This window comes from Grampus griseus (assembly GCF_964374135.1).
Source record: "Grampus griseus genome assembly, chromosome: 12".
Taxonomy (NCBI): Eukaryota; Metazoa; Chordata; class Mammalia; order Artiodactyla; family Delphinidae; genus Grampus; species Grampus griseus.
The window spans coordinates 34,811,656-34,833,200 of NC_139006.1; the positions used below are offsets into that span (position 1 = coordinate 34,811,656).

General features: G+C 36.2%; 2 protein-coding genes across 2 annotated transcripts in view; both read right to left on the reverse strand.

The window, feature by feature from the left end:
* Positions 1-21,545, reverse strand: part of SMCHD1 (structural maintenance of chromosomes flexible hinge domain containing 1) — a gene marked incomplete at its 5' end in the record, with an annotated part of 127,709 nt that overhangs the window by 19,516 nt on the left and 86,648 nt on the right. The window contains 10 exons of the mRNA XM_082667117.1: positions 4,057-4,127; positions 4,516-4,625; positions 6,413-6,603; positions 8,072-8,194; positions 8,824-8,909; positions 9,889-10,008; positions 10,178-10,304; positions 16,730-16,879; positions 17,778-17,909; positions 18,535-18,622. Coding sequence (XP_082523243.1) covers positions 4,057-4,127; positions 4,516-4,625; positions 6,413-6,603; positions 8,072-8,194; positions 8,824-8,909; positions 9,889-10,008; positions 10,178-10,304; positions 16,730-16,879; positions 17,778-17,909; positions 18,535-18,622 — 1,198 coding nt within the window. The remainder of the gene's footprint in view (positions 1-4,056; positions 4,128-4,515; positions 4,626-6,412; positions 6,604-8,071; positions 8,195-8,823; positions 8,910-9,888; positions 10,009-10,177; positions 10,305-16,729; positions 16,880-17,777; positions 17,910-18,534; positions 18,623-21,545) is intronic.
* Positions 12,994-13,732, reverse strand: LOC309831267 (essential MCU regulator, mitochondrial-like). Its single transcript, XM_082668323.1, is given in 2 exon segments — positions 12,994-13,423; positions 13,426-13,732. Coding segments are annotated over 2 exon segments (321 nt in total). The 5' UTR covers positions 13,535-13,732; the 3' UTR covers positions 12,994-13,211.

Genomic DNA, 21,545 nt, shown 5'->3' on the forward strand with positions numbered 1-21,545 from the left:
GTATGAGTTACAGGCCTCTGGCAGAAGGGACAGTTTTTCAATTCTCAAATGGCACGGAAGAAAGGGGAAATGACAAGTTGCTATTAATGGGTACAGAGTTTCAGTTTTACAAAAAGAAGAGAGTTCTGCAGATTGGTTGTACAACAATGTGAATGTAACACTACTGAACGGTGCACTTAAAAATGGTTTAGATGGTACATTTTGTTATATGTATTTTACTATAATTTACCATTAAAAGAAACTTCAGTCCTCACTAGGCACTATATTAGGACAAAAAAGATCATGACAGCTTTTACAAATTCAGTGAGTGAACAACAGTGCTACAGTTCTGGGCAATACTTATTCACAACTGCTGTAAGGATTAGCAAGGGATGGAATCAACAAGGGGTTGAAGTAGTATAAATGGTATGAAGAATTTAGGAAGAGAAAATGATAACAAAGACTACTGAAACCTAACAAAATCACCAAGAGATGTCATAACAGCCTTTTCTTAGAAGAGCTTTAAAACAATATTTAATAGGTGGATTGACCTCACTAAAAACTTTGGAAGCAAAGAAATCAGTATGTGCTGTTCCAGGTGTCCCCAACCCCCAGGCAGCACAGCAGAAGGTGAGCAGCAGGCAAGTGAGCGAAGCTTCCTCTGCCGCTCCCCATCACTCGCACTGCCGCCTGCACCATCCCCTCCCTCCCACCCCATCCTTGGAAAAACTGTCTTCCACAAAACCGGTCCCTGATGCCAAAAAGGCTGGGGACTGCTGTGCTATACCAATTATGAGGAACAAATGCTGTCCCCGCTTTTGTCACATATGCTGTTACTTAAAAAAAATTTTTTTTTTGATGTGGACCATTTTTAAAGTCTTTATTGAATTTGCTACAGTATTGCTTCTGTTTTTCGTGGGTTTTTTTTTTTGGCCATGAGGCATGTAGGATCTTAGCTCCCAGACCAGGGACTGAACCCACACCCCTGCATTGGAAGGTGAAATCTTTTTTTTTTTTTTTTGGCTACATCAGGCAGGTGTTAGTTGTGGCACGAGGGCTTCTCTCTAGCTGTGGTGTGTGGGTTTCCCTCTGGTTGTGGCATGCGGGTTTTCTCTCTCTAGTTGTGGCACACAGGCTCCAGAGCATGTGGGCTCTGTAGTTTGCGGCACGCAGGCTCTCTAGTTGAGGCGTGCGGGCTTAGCTGCCCCGCAGCATGTGGGATCTTAGTTCCCCGACCAGGTATCGAACAAGCGTCCTCTGCATTGGAAGGCATATTCTTTACCACTGGACCAGGCAGTCCCTGAAAGGTGAAATCTTAACCACTGGACTGCCAGGGAAGTCCTTCCTACTTTTTTTTGAAGCTATGGATTGGTGTCTTTCATCAGTTCTTAAAAGTTTTCAGCCATTAGTTCTTCAGATATTACCTGTGATCCTTTTATCCTCCTCTTCTTGGCACTCTGATTAGATTTTTTTTTTTTTTTTGCGGTACGTGGGCCTCTCACTGTTGTGGCCTCTCCTGTTGCGGAGCACAGGCTCCGGACGCGCAGGCTCAGCAGCCATGGCTCACAGGCCCAGCCGCTCCACGGCATGTGGGATCTTCCCGGACCAGGGCACGAACCCGTGTCCCTTGCATCAGCAGGTGGACTCTCAACCACTGCGCCACCAGGGAAGCCCGTACTGGATCATATTTTAAACTGACCTCTGTTTTCTCTTAAGTAACTGCATCCTTACTCACTTTCAGCTATAATAATTTGCAAGCTTATAGTGTTTACATACATGTTTATCACCTGCTATTTCCAAGTCCCTAACACCATATTTATTAAATTTAATACTTCTTCTGTATCAAAGAATTCAAAGACCTCTGGATTTCAGATCCAAAGAGACCATTCCTCTACTGAAATTTTATTCTATTTCTATTTTATTATTTTATTCAATCTTTACAGCAGCCCTCTGAAAGGTGTTTCTTCACAGTGGATTGCCTTTCTTTTCTCATTAAGTAAAACTTAGAAGTAATATAGAAGGGATAATCTTTCTTAATATATACAACAGTATACAATATATTCTCCCATCTTGTTTAAATTACATAAGCTTATTTTTAAAAGGGCATCATCTTATATATTATCATTTGGCAACTTTTCAACAAAACAATATATTTTGTACGTCTTCCTTGTTAGGACATATCTATCTGCTTTATGTCTTTTTAACAGCTACATACTACTCTACTGTATAAATTACTGTAGTAGAGTTGTGCAATCCCAACTGATGGACTTCACACTGCTTCCAAAGTGTCTTAAAAATTCTTAAATATTCTAATGAATATTCTTTTTTTTAAACATCTTTATTGGAATATAATTGCTTTACATCTAATGAATATCCTTGTACATATCTTTATATACTTGTGGGAGCATGTCTGTAAGATAAATTATTTTAATACGTTGTGATGGTACAAAGATGGCGGCAACTTCTTTGCCCCTCCCATGGAGAGGAAAGAGTCTATTTCAAACTCCCCACTCTCCGATGTGGGTCTGGGCTGGCCAGATTCTGAACTGACTGCTGGGACTTAAGAGACCTGCAACTTCTGCCATCACTGCTCTGACTTCCCTTCTTAGGTCCCAGATTCCATTTGAAAAAGCCCCCAGCAGCCACAAGGAGAGAACGGTTTGCATAGAGATATCTAAGTCTGCCAGCCTACCAAGTGCCAAACCAGTAGCCAGTATCAACTAGCCAGTACAGGTGGGAGATAAACTAAGTAGGAACTAATTCATTTTCAAAAATAATTTCAAGGAAATATTTCCAACCCAGAACTTGCTGGGTTGGACTGTTTTTCCTCCCCAGCCTGTTCAGCTAACAAAAGATTCTTGAAAAAGAAACGGAAAGCCTCAGGGTTAAGATCAAATCCAGGGTACAGCCAGTAAAATGTGGCCTCAAAGTCAAAAATCAAGTGAAGGATGCCCCTATGTTGAGACCTCAGAAAGATTTAAGGCACTACTTTCCAGATCCTCTTAGCTAGAAAAAGGTTTCTAAAAGCCTTCATGGCATTATCTCACACACCCGTTGAGTGGGGGTGAGAACAATGACCCCAGGAGACAGCACCAGCTGAGCCTCTGGCCAACTCCAGCTGAATCCCAGATGGCTACCAGCATCAACTGCCAGCTACCTGAGTGAGGCATTTTGGAGCTTTCACCATCTCAGTGCAACTAGCTAACACTACTGCGAGAAAGCCACAGAAAAATGAGTACTAATATGTTGTTACTGTTTAAAGCCACTAACTTCTGAAGTGCTTGTTATGTAGCAATAGATAACGGAAACACTTATATTGCCAAACTGCTCTCCAAAAGTATTATGGGTCGAATTGTGTCCCTCAAAATTCCTATGTTGATGTCCTAACCCCCAGTTCCTCAAAAATGTGACCTTATTTGAAGACTGGGTCTCTATAGAGGTAATCAAGTTAAAATGAGGTCATAACAGTGGGCTCTAAGCCAATGAGTAGTTTCCTTATACAAAAGGGAAATTTGGACACAGATATGTATAGCTGCGAACAGACACAGGGAGAAGATGACCATCTATCTACAAACCAAGGAGAAAGGCATGGAACAGACCCTCCCCTCATAAGCCCTGGAAAGAACTGACCCTTCTCACACCTTGAATTTCGGTTTTAAGCCTGCAGAACTGTGAGACAATACATTTCTACTGTTTAAGCTACCCAGTCTGTGGTGCTTTGTTACAGCAGCCCTAACAACTAATAAACAAGGGCTACGTCAAATTACATTTCCAACAACATTATCTGAGTGTACTCTTTTTCAATACCACCATCAATAACAGATACTGATTTTGAGTCTTAGGACAATTTCATAAACATCTCATTTTAATTTGCATCTTGGCAAATTCATTCCTATATTTTGCCCAATTTTATGCTGCTTATCAATCTGTAGGATTTAAATTGGTTTTGACAAGGTTACTTAGTCATTTGCACATGTAACCTAAAATAAAATTATTTCTATACAGAGCTATGTATTAAATTTTTAAAGTACACATTAAAATTGGAGCTACAAATTAAAAAATAATTCAAATACATACCTCTTTTCTATAATGATTAGCAGCATCCAAATTATCCAAAATAATGGTGTCTCCTAACAGCATACCAAACACTAAAAAATTCAATTAACGAATTATTAAAATTATGACATCTTTTTTGGTCATATTAAAATATTAACACAAACTTCTGGTGGTGAGCATGCTGTTGTGTACTCAGAAACTGAAATATAATGATTGTGCACATGAAACTTCTATTTTTAAAAAACTGAGATATTTTAAAAAATCTTAACATATATTACAAAGTTTTATTAGAAATAATGCTAATAACATAAGAATTTTATTCAATATTTTCCTCTAACAGGAAAAATGAGAGAAGTAAATATTAATAAAACTATCACTTATAAACTAAATAAGAACATAATTTTCCATAGTCAGTAATTTATGTATCTGGATCACAAATGTTAACATCTGTATAAAAAAAGCCATCATAATTTCCTTTACCTGTTTCACAATGTTCTACGTTATCTGGAAACGTTAACAAATCTCGGGCAAAGACAGGATCTCCAATGGGTTTAAAATACAATTTTCCATTTCGGTAATGAGGCAGAGGTCTGAATTTTAAAAAAATTTAAACAAAACATGTAACTTTTAATCAAAAAGTATATATATACTATGAAAAACATATGAATATACTGATTATTTTTGTGATCATTTAATCAACTCCCTATGCAAGGTAATACTGCTAAATTATTAACCGTTATGCCTTTAGAAATGAAAACGATATTTACCGTATAAAAATATCTTAGTTTTATCTGTACTGCTATTGTCAATTAGTTTGTAAAATCAATATAAACTAACCTTTGTTTAGTTTGACAAGGAAAGGAGAGAAGCAGCCTCTCAAGCTGGCCCTAAACGAGGATGCCAATGATATGACTGTCTCATGTGGAGAGTGGCCCTAGAATAGACGGGGGGAAGGGGCAAGGCCCAAGACTGAGCATACGAGAGGGAAACAGCCCAGTACTCTGGCCACCTATCCTCTGACACACTGTACAGAATGAGCAACTGAAGTCCAGGGATAACAAGGAGATTCAAGAGATGGAGGCTGACTGGGGTGTCAGGGCTTTCCCCTTCCACATACGGTAGCTTTTCCCAAATCTTGTAGGTAGGAATAGAGGTTGGGGTGGCTTTAAGAGCTAGTTAACTCAATCCCAATAACAGGCACAATACCAGAAAGAGAGAATAACTAGCTTTTAGAGCAAGCATTAGCCTTAAATACCAGATTCATACTTTCCCTAAATCAAGAATTCTTAACTTGGTCCTCAGGGATTATGAAAAAAAAGAGAGAACCTCCTGGAGGTAAAATTACTTTTACAAAAATTATTACCCTTATAAACACAGTCATTATGATTTGATAGGATTTCCCATGTTGTTTAAAATGGGTGCTGACTGGTAGCAGAGTAGGAGATTTTAGAAGCAGATAGATTTGAGTTCAAATTCCAGCTGTTTCCTGAATATATTTTTAGATTACAAAGTGAAATAAAATGTTAGTTTAATGACACAGTAAGCTCTTAACATTAGTTTCCATTCTCCTTCAAGTTCCCATACCTACCCAACTGTACACCTTGCAAACTTGTTTAGGAATCTGAGAAAATTATTGGTCAACACTCTGTTATACATTTTAACATTTTTGTTTTGTTACCACCATTTTGTTTTAGTCTTTTAAGGTAGATTTTTAAAAATAGCCCAAAATTAGAGAACATATAAAATATTTTAAATTTGAGATTAAAAATGCCTAATTGGTTTGCACACTTATTTCCTAAAAACATACTTTGAAAAGTAAATGGGAAAACACTTAAAGAAACCAGATTTATATTAAAACAAAGATGTAACCTCCTTAAAAAAAAAAAAAGGTGTAACATCCTAAGTAGATGGTCTCTTATATTTCAACTTAGCTAATGGCAGTTCCAATAGAGAAACCTTCTCTACCTAAATGATGGCTGCTTATTTTCACACGACATAAATAGGACAAAAGACATGTATCTATACTCTTACTCCAAATAAAGGTGTTCCATATTCTGTTAAGAATAATGACATCTTACCATCCTTCCTGTTGCAAAGGCCAAAAATTCGCTTTGGGTTTGTGTGTTTGTATGTGTCTCTCTCATACATACAAATAACATTTAATTGGCAAATTAAACTTGGCCAGCATATATGATCAAATACACTGCAATACTGATCTTAACGAAGATCATATTTGTGATGAAGACAAAAATAATGCACATACTTTGAGTCACTTCTCTGTTTAAGCATCTTTTAGAGAAATTTTAAAATTCGGTGATTTGATAAAAAATAGAAAAGAAATTTCTGAAAAAAATCATTACTTTCACTTTTTTCTAACCTTTTCCAATCTGGAAGAGTCTTCTTATAAATAGAATCAAGGGGCAACACCTGCTGACGACCTTGGGTTTCATCATAGATACGACGTGCAGCATCAGTGGTCAGGGTGACCACACAGTCCATGTCACTTGCCAGATGCCAAGAAATAACCATTGCGGCTCTATCATCTTCAATTTGTGCCAGGTGCGCAATCTATAACCCATTTTAAAAATCAAGTAAAAAAGTTTTAAATATATATAAATTTGACATTAAATATTTTAAAAGCCCAAGTCTAAAGCAAAAACACTTTTTTTGAAACACTCACATAAATTAACAAAAAAATCTCAAACTGTAAAAGCTTACTGGCTTAAACATATTAAACTGTCTCTTCTGCTATTAAATTTTAAAAAACTGTTCCCCAGATTAAACTACAGTAAGTTTTGCAAGTAACCAAATAAAAATACTTGGAATATTATCAGCTAGGTGATGTACTTTTCCCCCCACATTTAATATCTCTACTATTGGGGTGTGTCAACTGATAAAGTAATCATAATATACACTTAAACCTAAATATAGTTATATACTATACCCTTCTAAGCAGATCTTTTACTCAGATGACTTTTCAGAAAACAAATCTAAACATCACAGATAAGAATCATTTCTTCTGCTTATATAAACACTTTAGAGCTTAGAATTAACAGTCACTCTCCTATTTACAAATACAGTTGACCCTTGAACAACGTCGTTAGGGCCACTGACCCTCCAAGCAGTCGAAAATCTGCATATAACTTCACAGTCGGTCCTCCATACCCACAGTTTCACATCTGAGGATTCAACCATTAGGCAGTACTGTAGTCGGTATTCAGTTTTAAAAAAAAGCTGTGTATAAGTGGACCCTCACAGTTCAAACCCATGTTGTTTAAGGGTCAACTGTATAGCAAGTCCATCAGTATCCATAGGGGACTGGTTCCAGGAACCCCCTCAGATACTAAAATCTGTGGATACTTAAACCCTTTATATAAAATGTCATAGTATCTGCATATACCATCTTGTACACTTTAAATAATTTCTAGATTACTTATAATACCTAATACAATGTAAACGTTATGTAAATAGTTGCCAACATATGACAAACTCAAGTTTTAGTTTTTGGAACTTTCTGGAATTTTTCCCCAAATAGTTTCCATCTGCAGTTGGTTGTATCTGAGGATGCAGAACCTGTGGATACAGAGGACCCACTGTATTTTAGTCACAAGCTTGCTCAAAGTCCAACAAGGTTGAAATTTTGTGGCAGATTTCTAAACCTCATTTATTGCACTGATATGGTCACATCTACCCTTTATTCTTACCTGATCTGGTAGCAAAAACCTGCCCTAGCAATGAGAACATCACAATGTCTACTCTTGTACAGCAGTCCCCCCTTATCTGTGGTTCCTCTTTCCCCAGTTTTAGTTACCCACAGTCAATGGCAGTCTGAAAATATTAAATGAAAATTTCAGAAATAAACAATTCATAGGTTTTAAACTGCACACCATCTCAGTAGTGTGATGAAATCCCACTCTATCCTGCCTGGGATCCCCAAATATCGATATCGTCATGGCTCCATGATCTAGGATCACCCAAAGCAGATAGAAAACAAGATAATAAAATGTAATGCCTCTTAAAAGGCTTAAACACTAACCTTTCCTAAAACATCTCCACTGCCTTTAGTATAGTTTGGAAGAGTACATGATCTTCTGGGTTTTTTCTTTAGTTCTTCCTGTTCTGACATCTTATTCTTCAAAAGTGCTTCAATGTGTGGCATCTGTAATTTAAAAAGAAAAATTAACTGCAAGGCCAATTACAGTTACTCTTGTACCAGGCAGAGAAAATAGCAGAGAAAAACCAACAATTTAGACAACACGAGAACATAGTTACAACTCAAGAACATAAAAGTTACTAAGCAGCTAGCTATTCCTTTCTTATAAGAACATGATCATAGTAATGTGAAGAGTCAACCTCACTGATTCTTTTTTTTTAGTTAAGAAATATGTAACGTATAATAGGACTTATGAGTTATACACATAAAGAATGTAAGCTTTAAAAAAATCTATTGTCTTTTGTTACTTTCTCTCATTTTCTTTGCCACCACATATACTGATTATCACTTAGGTCTCTTCAACGCAAGTTCTCAAGTTGGTGTATTATTAATTTAATTTACTGGTGTCATTAGATTAGAAACACAAACTGCAATTTCTTTGAAAAGAGCACTCCGTCATTGTTAGCCCATTTTAATGTCTAGTGAGTGACTAGATTATAATCCATATATGGCTTAGTACCCCAAAACAACAGTGTACATAACATTCCTAATAAAGTATGAATGGTAAAAAAAAAAATTATAGGTTAGAATTTAATTAAAAAGAAAAAACTTTCACATATACTTGGAAACTGTACCTGTTGTGTTGTAGGAATGTCAATATTGTGTGTTTTTAGTTCATTTCGCAACTGGGCCTCTTTTAATTTTGCTTCTTCAACTTGGCCTAAAATTAATAACAAACAAACAAAAACTATCAATTTGTGATAGCCCCCAAAATATAGTTTTTGAAGAATGTTTTCAATCCCTTGTTTTTTTCCTTTTAATGACTGATGCTAAAATGAAAAATGAAGAGTATTATAGAAATTTTAAATTAAACTAAAATCTAAAATTAAAGTTCATTTCTAATAAGGGAGAAATGAGCTAAGGCAGCTAAGGGAGGTATTATGATATGTTTGTTGCAAACCACAAGTAATCTTGGAAAAGCTATTTAATTCTAATCCACATGACTATACATAATTTATACATAATTGCATAAGGTTATTCTAAGAAACAAATAGGACTTTTTAAAAACAAAATTTCAGTGCTACAAATTGTGTATTATTTCATTACTCTACTTAGTTCCTATTATCCTCTAAATATCCTTGACCTGTGGAAAAATCCGACAAATAGAGCACAACTCAGCAAATGCCTTGTCTTAAACAGTATACAAACATTATTAAAAACTGTAGCAAATGTTCCATGTATTTATTAAAAAATAAATTACATATTTCTCTGCTGTAGATATATTTTTTGCTGCAGATATTTTTAAATTGAACTACACACAGTCGCATGGCTCAAACTAAAACTTAAATTACATATCACTCTTTCAGTGATATTGTCATCCAATGTCTTTTGCCAAATGCTAGAGCCAGATAAAAACCTTATTACTGTTATGTCAAAACCTTTAAATTTCTATAGATTCAGATTTCTAGTAAAAGTTTCAAATTTTTGTAGGTACACAAGATATACACTTATTTAAAATGCAGGAATACTTCATCTTAAGAAGATCGAATGATGAGTAATATAAACCATCACTACCACCTTTCTGCCGTGTCCTGCAGTTTACTTCTAAGTTCAGGAAATTAGACAATGTTTGTGTCTCATGGCCTCAACCTTCTACCTCACTATTCCCCAAAGCATCATTTGAACACAAAATGACTTACACTTCATCTCATCAAGAAGCTGTTTGCTGGCATCAAATAAACTTCTATACATTATAATAGACTTAGATAATTGGTCCTTTTCTTTTGTAAGTGCTGCCATTTGTTGCTGCTTCTTAACATCTAAGAAAAAATATTCAGACAATTTATTTCAATTTTTAAATTGTGACTTTTCCGAAATGTCATAACATGATTAGATAACTAGTAAGCACCATGTTAATGGAGAGCAAAACAAAGTTATATAAAGTACCACAAACGTACGAGTTTATCCTCTATTTTCCCAGAAACTTACCATTGTAAAACATAAATGGTAGGATATATGATTCTAATGTTCTTGATAAACCTGGTAGCCGAGGCTCAAACACAATAAAATACTCAGTGCTATCCCTTCCAGGACTATTTTCTGCCAGAACTAGACTCTGTATAAAGAAAAAAACAGCAAGGAAAAACGAGATTTAAAAAGGTATTTGTAAATGTATAAATGTTATATATCTCATTGTACTCTGTTTTCAAGTAAGTGGTAAATTTTAAAGGCAAAAGGCAAAATTGACTGACCTGTGAGATTCATTAAGCATTCATTAAAACATCAGCAGCACCATCCAACACATAGAACTCTTTACCTTTTGTTATTGGTTTGAAAGTCAAACTATCTTATCAATAAATAACTTATGCAAAAATTATATACAATGGAAAACTATAAGAAAAAGTATCTTTCCAGGCCAGAAATATCAATGGCCACTTATATCCTGACTAGAAATATCTTCCTGATTCCAACCTTTAAGTTCAAGCAGTGTGAAACAGCTGACGGTATGAGTTATAAAAATAATCACAAAGAAATGCACAAAGCCCAATGCTGAGTTTAAGTTACAGCTGTTACCATGAAGTAGACCCACCAGTCCCAGGTGACCAAACAAAAGGTCCTGAAAAGCTCTAAAGATTTGTTTTTTGTCTTTTTTAATGTATTTTCTTCATTAATGAGCACACACACGTGCGCGCACGCACACACACACACACACACACACTTCTGATATACTTTGAGACCATAACATATAACTAGTAAATAATGCAATATAAATATTTATATCCTAAATAACTTTTTCAGTCTTACAAGGAAACAATAGGTACTAGTTGCTTTGTTTTTTTAGACCACAATAAAATTCAGATATAAAATTTTAAAAAATCTAAATTGATAGAACACTGTAAAACAATCCACGAAATAAGAAAATTATAAGTCCATCATTAAACCAATCCCCAATCCCACCACTTAATTTCTGAAAACTGTTTTCAATGTATTTACATGAATATAAACACAAAAATAAAACTGCTTGCACTTTAAAAATAACACACTTTATACCGTAGCAATTTGCTTTCAGCACTCATTTTGATCTATCAATTCAAGTGAATGTTTAAATACCAATTTTTTACATTTATGCATAATATAGATACAATACACTATAATATCCTTTCACTGGGTGATGAACATTTCATTTAAAAATTTTTAGCTATTATTTATAATACAGCAAAGAAAGTAGCTTTCAGTACTTCTTGGTGTATTCTCCAGAATAGAGAAATATAATGACTTTTTCCCCCATAAATTTTTGGGTTTTTTTTTGCGGTACGCGGGCCTCTCACTGCCGTGGCCTCTCCCGTTGCAGAGCACAGGCTCCGGACGCGCAGGCTCCGCGGCCATGGCTCACGGGCCCAGCCGCTCTGCAGCATGTGGGATCCTCCCGGACCGGGGCACAAACCCGTGTCCCCTGCATCGGTAGGCGGACTCTCAACCACTGTGCCACCAGGGAAGCCCTCCCCCATAAATTTATCTATCTATCTATATATGGCTGTGTTGGTTCTTCATTGCTGTGTACGGGCTTTCTCTAGTTGAAGTGAGTGGGGACTACTCTTCTTTGCGGTGCGTGGGCTTCTCATCGCGGTGGCTTCTCTTGTTGCAGAGCACGGGCTCTAGGCACGTGGGCTTCAGTAGTTGTGGCACACGTGCTCAGTAGTTGTGGCTCCTGGGGCTCTAGAGTGCAGGCTCAGTAGCTGTGGTGCACGGGCTTAGTTGCTCGGCAGTATGTGGGATCTTCCCAGACCAGGGATTGAACCTGTGTCCCCTGCATTGGCAGGTGGATTCTTAACTACTGAACCACCAGGGAAGTCCCTATAGTGACTTATTAAAAGTTTATTTTAATAGGTAGTATCAAATTTCCCTTCAAAAAGGCTACATCAATTTATCCTCTCACCATCAGTGTATAAGAATATCCAGTTCCCCTGATGTGTCTGGCCAACACTTACTATTTTTTTTTGTTGTTGTTGTTGTTTTTAACATCTTTATTGGAGTATAATTGCTTTACAATGGTGTGTTAGTTTCTGCTGTATAACAAAGTGAATCAACTATACATAAACATATATCCCCATATCTCCTCCCTCTTGCGTTTCCCTCCCACCCTCCCTATCCCACCCCTCTAGGTGGTCACAAAGCACCGAGCTGATCTCCCTGTGCTATGTGGCCGCTTCCCACTGGCTATCTATTTTACGTTTGGTAGTGTATATATGTCCATGCCACTCTCTCACTTTGTCCCAGCTTACCCTTCCCCCTCCCCGTATCCTCAAGTCTATTCTCTAGTAGGTCTGTGTCTTTATTCCCGTCTCCTAGGTTCTTCACGACCATTTTTTTTTTAATTTTTAGAGTCCATATATATGTTAGCATACGGTATTTGGTTTTCTCTTGCCCTTTATTATTTTTTCATCTAAGGAATACAAGTTTTGAAAGAATTCTAAAAAGTGGTATTTCTCAAGGAGTTTTAAACAATCAAAGCTTCTTCTGATTGCGTGGTATAACTAGCCAGTGTTACTCAGCACAAAAGCTGAGCCTTTAGTTAGCCTACGCAGCCGCTGGGCTTTTGTAAATAAGGAAGATTGGTCCCAGGTCCCCATGATTACCTTGTGGATCCACAGGGGCCTGGAGGCCCTGGGTTGTAAATCAAAGACCTATTTGTTCAGCTGATAGAGATAGGACAGCAGGGTGAAGAAACTGCAACTAGAGTCTACTTGTATTGAGAAAATTCAGCCATCACTCAGTCATACAGAGCTGATGTTTATTATGTTTATTCACAATTTGATTATGCTCAGTGGATAGCACATCTCCAGGAACCTCCCGGAGCCTGGGGATCTGAGCTATGGTCACAGACCATGCAGGACGCTTCACTGGGGTTGGGAGGCTGAGGGCTTTCCCTGGGCCCATCTGCTGATAGGGAAGGAGGAGAGGCTGCGAGCATCACCATTTCTTAAGTTAGGGCTTTCTCCTTTCTATACTTCTCCACGCCCTATTAGTCGTCATCATCATCATCCTCTGGAACAAAAATATCATGCTCCTCAACTAGAGCAGCAAAGTTCTTGCTAATTAGCGTCCCGACATAGAGAAAGGGGATCACAATGGAGAACACACGGAGAGGGCCGAAGGACATTTTCACCGGTTTGGGCAAAATGGCGCCGCTGCGAGTAACGATGACTGACCTCGATGGTACCAGACTCCGAATTAGCCGCCCCGTCCGGCGGAGACATCGCCACCTTTCCCCAGACTCAGCCCGCTCCGGAAAGCCCCAGATCCGACATGTGCCAACGCCAGCCAGCGACCCGCTCCGGACGCCATCTCCCAGCTCCTCCCCTCGTCTGGGCACCTGCACCCCACCACCCGGCCCCCTGCCGCCCTCGGGAAGCCAACACTCACTATTAATCAAGTACTTCTTTCTTCTAAAATGATGTATTAAAAACAACCAGTCATCATTGTTTTAACTAGCATTTCCCTGATTAGTACTGAGGTCATGCTTCCTGTTTATTAGTCATTTATACCTTCTCGTCCATTAACTACCTGCTTCTGTTCTTTGGTCATTTATTTTTCTACTAGATTGTCTTTTTTCTCATTGATTTGCAGGAAGTTCTTTAGCATGTTTTAAAAATATGTTCAATATACTGTACTAATATATTGTTATACCAATATATTAATATTATTAATCCTCTATTTATATATATAAATATAAAATCTTTTCCTTTATGTCCTGTTTAAGGAGGCCTTTCCTATCTCAAAGTTTTATAGTTTGTAATCTGTGATGTACAGTTTACCAAGATACATGGAATAACAGAACTGAAGAGAACTGAGGAGTCCAAAACTGCATCCATACACAAATGGCAATTTGGAATATGAGAAAAGGATAAATATATAGCAGAATAAAACTCAGACACCTCTTTCAGAAATTCCCAGATCAAGTAGGCAAATAATATAAAGAATTTGAATAACACAATTAACAAACTTGAATAATTATAAATTTAGATTAAAACTTTAAAGAAAGCAGTACAAGTTCTTTTTAAGCAAACAGGGAACATTTACAAATGATTGTGTTTTATACCAGTGTTTCCCAAACATCCCTAATGACAAGAATCACCTGCAGAAACCAGATTCCTCAGCCCTGCCCCAGGCCTACTTAATTAATATATGGGTCAGGAGCCAAGTAGGACCTGAGAGATTTCTGCTTGTTCAGTGTGATATTAGGAACCTCTAGTGGAAATTCATATGCATGACATGAAGCTGAGATTCCATATGCAGCTGTGGGGCAAGCCTCAGAAATGTGTACAGCAGGGTAAGTAATTTCAAATGCCCGTGGCGGGGCCAAGGAAATAGGACAGAGGTAACCAGGATATAGGTAGTGGGCTACGTGTGTTCTTCCAATACAAACCGACTCTGCATACTCAACATGTCTTCCCCACCCTTCTTTGTTTTTCAACCTCTGGTTTTCATTACCTAATTTTTGTTAGGGTACAAGAAAATTTCACTTTACCATCCACTATAAAAATAAGAGAACAAGTGTAAATATAAGTAGCAACTGACACTTGCTCTCAATGTCAAGAGATGAAAAGAAGTATCATGGATGCAGCTGACTGGAAAATCCTGCTGCTTTAAGAGATCTTGGCCTCATACTGCCAAGTCTTTAGAATTCTCCGAATAAATCAGGAATGCAAATCTCTTTGTGAAAACTCCAGAATTTTTAAAATGTTGAGAACTAATTAAAATGGAAATGCTGTAATGTTCGGTGACTGCCAGACCAACCAACAAGTTGAACTTTAGACCAGGTACAAGCTGGCAGTCTCCCCTACTGTAAGCCTAATATTGCTAAAACAATGTGATTTTAGCCCTGGATTAGATAAAAAGATGAACACCACCACCAACAAAAAAAATACAGAAAAGGTGAAATTTCATATTTAATGGTACAGGAAGAATTATTCAATAAACAATACCCAAAAATTTAGTTAATAAATTTAAAAAAAAGATAAAAATAAAATCAAGACCAATAAAAAAATTAAAGGCCTAAGAATACAAGAGCTATCACTGTGAATACAACCCTTCCTCCTGCCCTAATATAAACAAAGTTAAAATCTAAAAGACAAACTCAGGAAAAAGCTACTTATACACAAAAGAGCATTAACATCTTTAATATAAAATTAAGAAGAAAATGATGAATCTCCCAGAAGAAAAAGAGTTAAGGGATATAAAGCAATTATACTCCAATAAAAATGTTAAAAAAAAAAGTTAAGGGACAATCCTACAAAGGTCAAAACCATGAAAAATGTTCAAACCTTCCTAGTAACAAAGAAAATACTTAACAATAGGAAGAGTGGTTGAATTTTAAAAACCATTCTATTCAGGATTGGTAATATGAGAATGTACACGTATTTCTGGTGGGAATATAAACTGAAAGGCAATTGGCAATAACTACCAAAAGGCTAAAAATGTACACTCCCTATCTCCAATTCTATTTCTAGCAATTTCTTAAGGAAACAGATTTGTGCAAAGGATATACATAGAAGAAAGCTGATGGAAGCACTGTTGATAAAACTTTGCAAAGAAACTAAATTTTCACTTAGGATTGATCAAATAAATTATGATCATCAATACAATGATGTAGGTTTATACTTGCTGGTAAAGAAAGGTATCAAGGATGTGTTAAATGAGAAAAGATTTTCGGGTTTCCCTGGTGGCGCAGTGGTTGAGAGTCCACCTGCCGATGCACGGGACACGGGTTCGTGCCCCGGTCCGGGAGGATCCCACATGCTGCGGAGCGGCTGGGCCCGTGAGCCACGGCCGCTGAGCCTGCACTCCGCAACAGGAGAGGCCACAACAGTGAGAGGCCCATGTACCGAAAAAAAATAAATAAATAAATAAGATTTTCATGAAAGCAGAGTTCTATTATATTAATGAAATTTTATACCCTCCTCCATGTCTATATAAATCATACTCACAGAACACATCCATGCAGTGTCAGTGTATACACAGAAAAGTGTGGAAGGTTATACACTGAATTGCTAATCATCAATATCTCTGAAGGGTGATGATATAGTGATTATTTTTGATGTTCTTGCACTGTGTATTTTTTATAGAAGTAAAACTATTTCCATTTTGGAAAAAAAATGAATAACAAAGGTTAGCTGGTTTTACTAAACTTTCCTAGATATATGTACATTTTACCTGGGCTATGTTTGATTCTATTTCTAGCCACAGAATGGTAGCTTTTCAATGAAACATGAATATCAAATTGTCACTGAAGTTAAAATCACTCCAGTTACAGAAAACAGTCATCCACAGGGGAAAAGAGGGTCTTTCTAATAGTAACAATGATCATGGGTTCACTGTGTAATAGCTTAGAGCAAAAATCTCAAAATATTTTAGCTGACTTTCCAATTTAATGCTATAATTAGAACATCTTCATAGCTATACAAAAGAACAGGTATTGTAATACTGTGGTTTAAAATATTAAATATGGAAACCTTATCTACCGGAAGACAAAAATATTACCGTGATTTCAGCTGAACCTTTCACAAAGGGAAATTCAAGTGTTCTAACTTTCCCAATAAAGAGTGGGGTGTCATCTTCCTCATTAGAGCCTTTGATGGTAGCCATTACAGTGCCAACCAAATCAATTCCAGTATGATTGTTGTAGTCATCCTTAAAGCAAATAACAAAAAGTAACTAATTATAAGAAGTAGAAAAAGATTAAACCCAGAGAAGGGCATGGGCAAATCAGAAATATGACCTATTTATAAAGCCCCAAATATTAAATCATTCTGATCCTTCTTACTCCAAACACAAAATTCAGTTCTCAGAGTAAGTGCTCCACAGGCAGGAAATAATCCCAGAAACCATAAAAGAACCATCTAATACAATAGCTTCCATCTAATACAGTGGCTCAACTCTATTAAAAGGACTCCCATTTAAAAATTAGCTATGTACTATACCTTCAGCATCTATATGTGATCTAGGGAAGACCAGTTTAAGAACGACTCATGTGTCTAAAACAAGAAAATACACTGAAGGAGTTAAGTACTCTATCAGCCAAACTTTTCATAAAAATGAAGGGCCACTAGTGTGTCTTACATGTTTTTGTTAATATTCTTAGCACCACTATTGCTGCTTACCCTCTGGGTAACTGGAAGCTTTGAGGAGCTCATTATGATCAGCCATGAGAGCAGATCTCTTCAAAATAAATACTTTAACTACTTCCTGCCCCTCAGTGAAACGGACACTGAAGAATCAACTTACTTCACACATTCATAACGCATACATAAAATAGTGGATTAAAGATATATTAGGAAAGGTAGGCAGATTTCTGCATTTTTTAGTAATTTCTACTTAGTATATCTGGATTTTATGTATAATGTTAAACATTCTCTATTTGTATTCAAGTATAAAGATATTGATAAGTATTTCATTCATCTGCACAAAGTTTTCCTATAAACTTAAACTGAATAATCCAGATATGATTCTATAATAACTATCTTGCACCCTAAAACTAGGAATAATTTTTCTTGTTACCCTTTGTAATTTGGAAGTAAATAAACATTACCCTGATACGAAGATATAAATCTTTGACCAAGGTCCTACTGGCAACTGAACGAACATTTGAAACAGCTGGTGTAGCTGGCTGAATTTCAGGAACTAACTTCACAGGTTGATTAGGTAGAACATCCACTATAATCTAACAAAAGAAGCATTCTGATTAACAATACATTAATGGCTTAGTATTAAAGATGAAGAGAAGAAATAGAGAGCATATACTAAATGAAATATTACCTTCTAAAATGTATTTCCATTAAATTCTTAAAACTAATCAACTTGTAAAAATTGAGGATAAAAGGAATATCAGATTAATTTTTGGATGTTTACCATCTAAAAACAAATTTAGAAACACTTAAAAATATATGTAATTTAAAAAAATTTAGTGCAGTAACAATAATGAAGATAATGTATGTTAAACTACCTTAAACTTCATTATCTAGAATCCTAGTACCTGAAATGTTATTAACTGAAACATTTTCATGTACAATTGATAGGAGTAACCTTACCATGATATAGATTAAAATGTTTACTGAGTCCTCGATATAAAGAGGGATGGAAAAGTAACTTCTGCATCCGGTCAAATTTAATCAATGTAATTTAAGTATGTACTATGCTAAAATTCCTGAAGATGGCATTATTTATACCTTTCAACCAATAATTAACCCACTTGTAAACAAAACAACACACTCCTCAACCAAGCAAGAAAGTTAGCTTTAGTGAAGCTAACTAAAGCTAACTGCCATGCATAAAAAGAATAAACAAACCTGCTCACTGTTAAGGATATTTGCTTTATCCATCATAAAACCAAACTGGATACAATATGTCCCCACTTTGTTAGGAATTGCTTTATCCCTAAGTTAAAAAGAAAGAGACAAGATCACTGAAACCTTTTAAATAAAAGGGGAAGAAATTCAAAACATTAACATTTCTTTTCCTTCCACAAAAAGTAAATGAGTAAGAGGAGAGTTACTATTACTACATTCACCTTCATTCACCAAATATTTCCTGCAATATCAGGCTTAATTCCAGATCCCTCTTACCTGGACATTCCATCACAAAACATCTAGAACACAAACTCTGGGTGTGGCAAAAAATGAAAGAATAGGAATACAAAGTTGACAAAGTAAACACAAAAAGTGCTGAATTATATATCAACTGAATTTTGCTTCATTTCTACTCAGTTTTATATTGTGAATTTCCTACTCAGTTTTATATTGTGAATTTATAGATTATCCAGCTGATCTTTTTTTTTTTTTTTTTTTTTGTGGTACATGGGCCTCTCACTCTTGTGGCCTCTCTTGCCGCGGAGCACAGGCTCCAGACGCGCAGGCCCAGCAGCCATGGCTCACAGGCCCAGTTGCTCCGCGGCACGTGGGATCCTCCCGGACCGGGGCACAAACCTGTGTCCCCTGCACCGGCAGGCGGACTCTCAACCACTATGCCACCAGGGAAGCCCCCAGCTGATCTTTTTATGTTGCTTTGTTTTCCATTTATATATTCTAAATATATAACTATATATATATATAGAATATATTTATTGTGATTTAATTATCAATAAAGAACTCAGTACCTAGTAAGAGGTAGACTTACTAGACTATTTTGGTCACAAACACAATGAATATATAAACGACAGTCTACGGTATACCTTGTCTGATACGTGCAATATGGTTCATGACCTCTAAGTTGGCTCTGCCATGTCATTCATATTCTCAAAATATTGGCATAATGTAGTAAACAAAGGCTGTGAACACACATCTGAATTGAAATTCTGCACTATAACATACACACAACCTTGGAGAAAATTATGTAACCTTTCTCTAGGTTGTGTTTTTCTCTGAGGATAATTCCTAATAGAGTTCCAGTAAGAATGAAACAAGACTTCTGCTCCCAAATGGCAGACCAACACTTCTGGATGAAGGTAACCATATTAAAAAAGACATCTGCTTGAAAATGTTTAAGAGATAATAAGCAAAAGTGAAAAAAATGACTCAGCAGGATACAAGAGAGCACGGAGACCCTGGGAAGTCAGTTTCATATTTAAGGTTGCTTGACTCCTGGGAGAATATCCTAGGAGTAGAGGTGGACCTAAAGCAGACAGGCTCCCAAGGGAAAAGCAACTGAGCTTAGAATTATCTCAATCTCTGAAAATGGACCAAAATGATAATAGACTGCTAGTGTCTATCCCAGACAACAGACAGAAGCAAATGTAAACTCCATCTAGAGAAAGAGAACATCTTAGACTTCAAATTATTTCTATAAATATGCATAAATAAAAAGTATGGTAAAATAAAATAAATAGATACATGAAGAGGCAAGAGAATCAGAATGAAAGCCAACAGAAACAAGAGACAATCAAAACAGACCAAAACAAACTCCAGAAAGATTTCAATAAACTCTGATTACTGCTCAAGGTAATAAAAGACAAGACTGAAAATTCCAACAGAGAACTGGACCTTTAAAAAAAAAACTAAAAATACCAAACAGAAATTGATAATTCAAAGATGAATTTAACAGCAATTAGATACCACTGAACAGAGAGAGATTAGTTAATTGAAGGTAGCTGAGAAGAAAGTATCTAGAATGAAGAAAGACAAAAATATGGCAAATAGAGAAAAGAGGGTGAGAGAGAATACTGTAAGGACTAAGTGCATGTAAATAAGAATGTAAGGAGGAGAAGAGGGAAAGAATGAGGCAGAAGCAGTATTTGATGAAATAATGGCCGACAATTTAAAAAAACTGAACAAAGACCACAAAATCAAAGCCTATGAAAACCAAACAGGATAACTTTCAAAAAATCCAAACATAGGCACATCACAGTAAAACTGCTGAAAACAAAATTCAAAGCAACCAAAAAGGAGGGTAAATGATAACTTTTCAAAAACAGTTAAGACTGATCGTTAACTTCTAAATAGAAATGATGGGACAGTGAAGGATGGCTTGAAAGTACTGCAAGAAAGAAACGGCCAACCTAGAAAATCATGTCCAGAAAAATCGTTTTCAAGCATGAAGATGGAATATATTTTTAGGTAAAAATTAGATAATTTGTCACCAGCAGCTGTGCACTCGAAAATATTAAAGGAACTTCCTCAGATGAAAAATGATCCCAGATGGAAGCCCTGAGTTGAAGATTAACAGAAAGGATAAATGAATTAAAGTCTAAATGAACACTGACTATATAAAATAATAATGCCATGAAAGATTTAATATACACAACAACAAAGGCATGTTAAGTTGGGAGAGAGAAAATGGAACTTAAGTGTTCTATGATTCATGCACTGACCAAAAAGAGGGTACAAAATGTAAATTGCCATTTAGACACTGATATGTCAACTATGCATGTTGTAATCCCTAGATTAATTAATTTAAAAAATAAACAGAATCACTTAGAAAATTGTAAAAAATTGCATAACTACCAAGTTAATGAGGAAAAGAAAATGAAAATAAAAACAATAAATTTTTTTTTAAAAAAGAAAGGAACAAAGAATAGTTGGATCAATAAAAAACAGTAAGATATAGACTCAAAAAGCAAGCATTGGATTGTTCTCAATGGTGAAAAACTGAAACCATTTCCAATAAGATCAGGAACAAGACAAGGTTGCCCACTCTCACCACTATTATTCAACATAGTTTAGGAAGTTTTAGCCACAGCAATCAGAGAAGAAAAAGAAATAAAAGGAATCCATATCGGAAAAGAAGAAGTAAAACTGTCACTATTTGCAGATGACATGATACTATACATAGAGAATCCTAAAGATGCTACCAGAGAACTACTAGA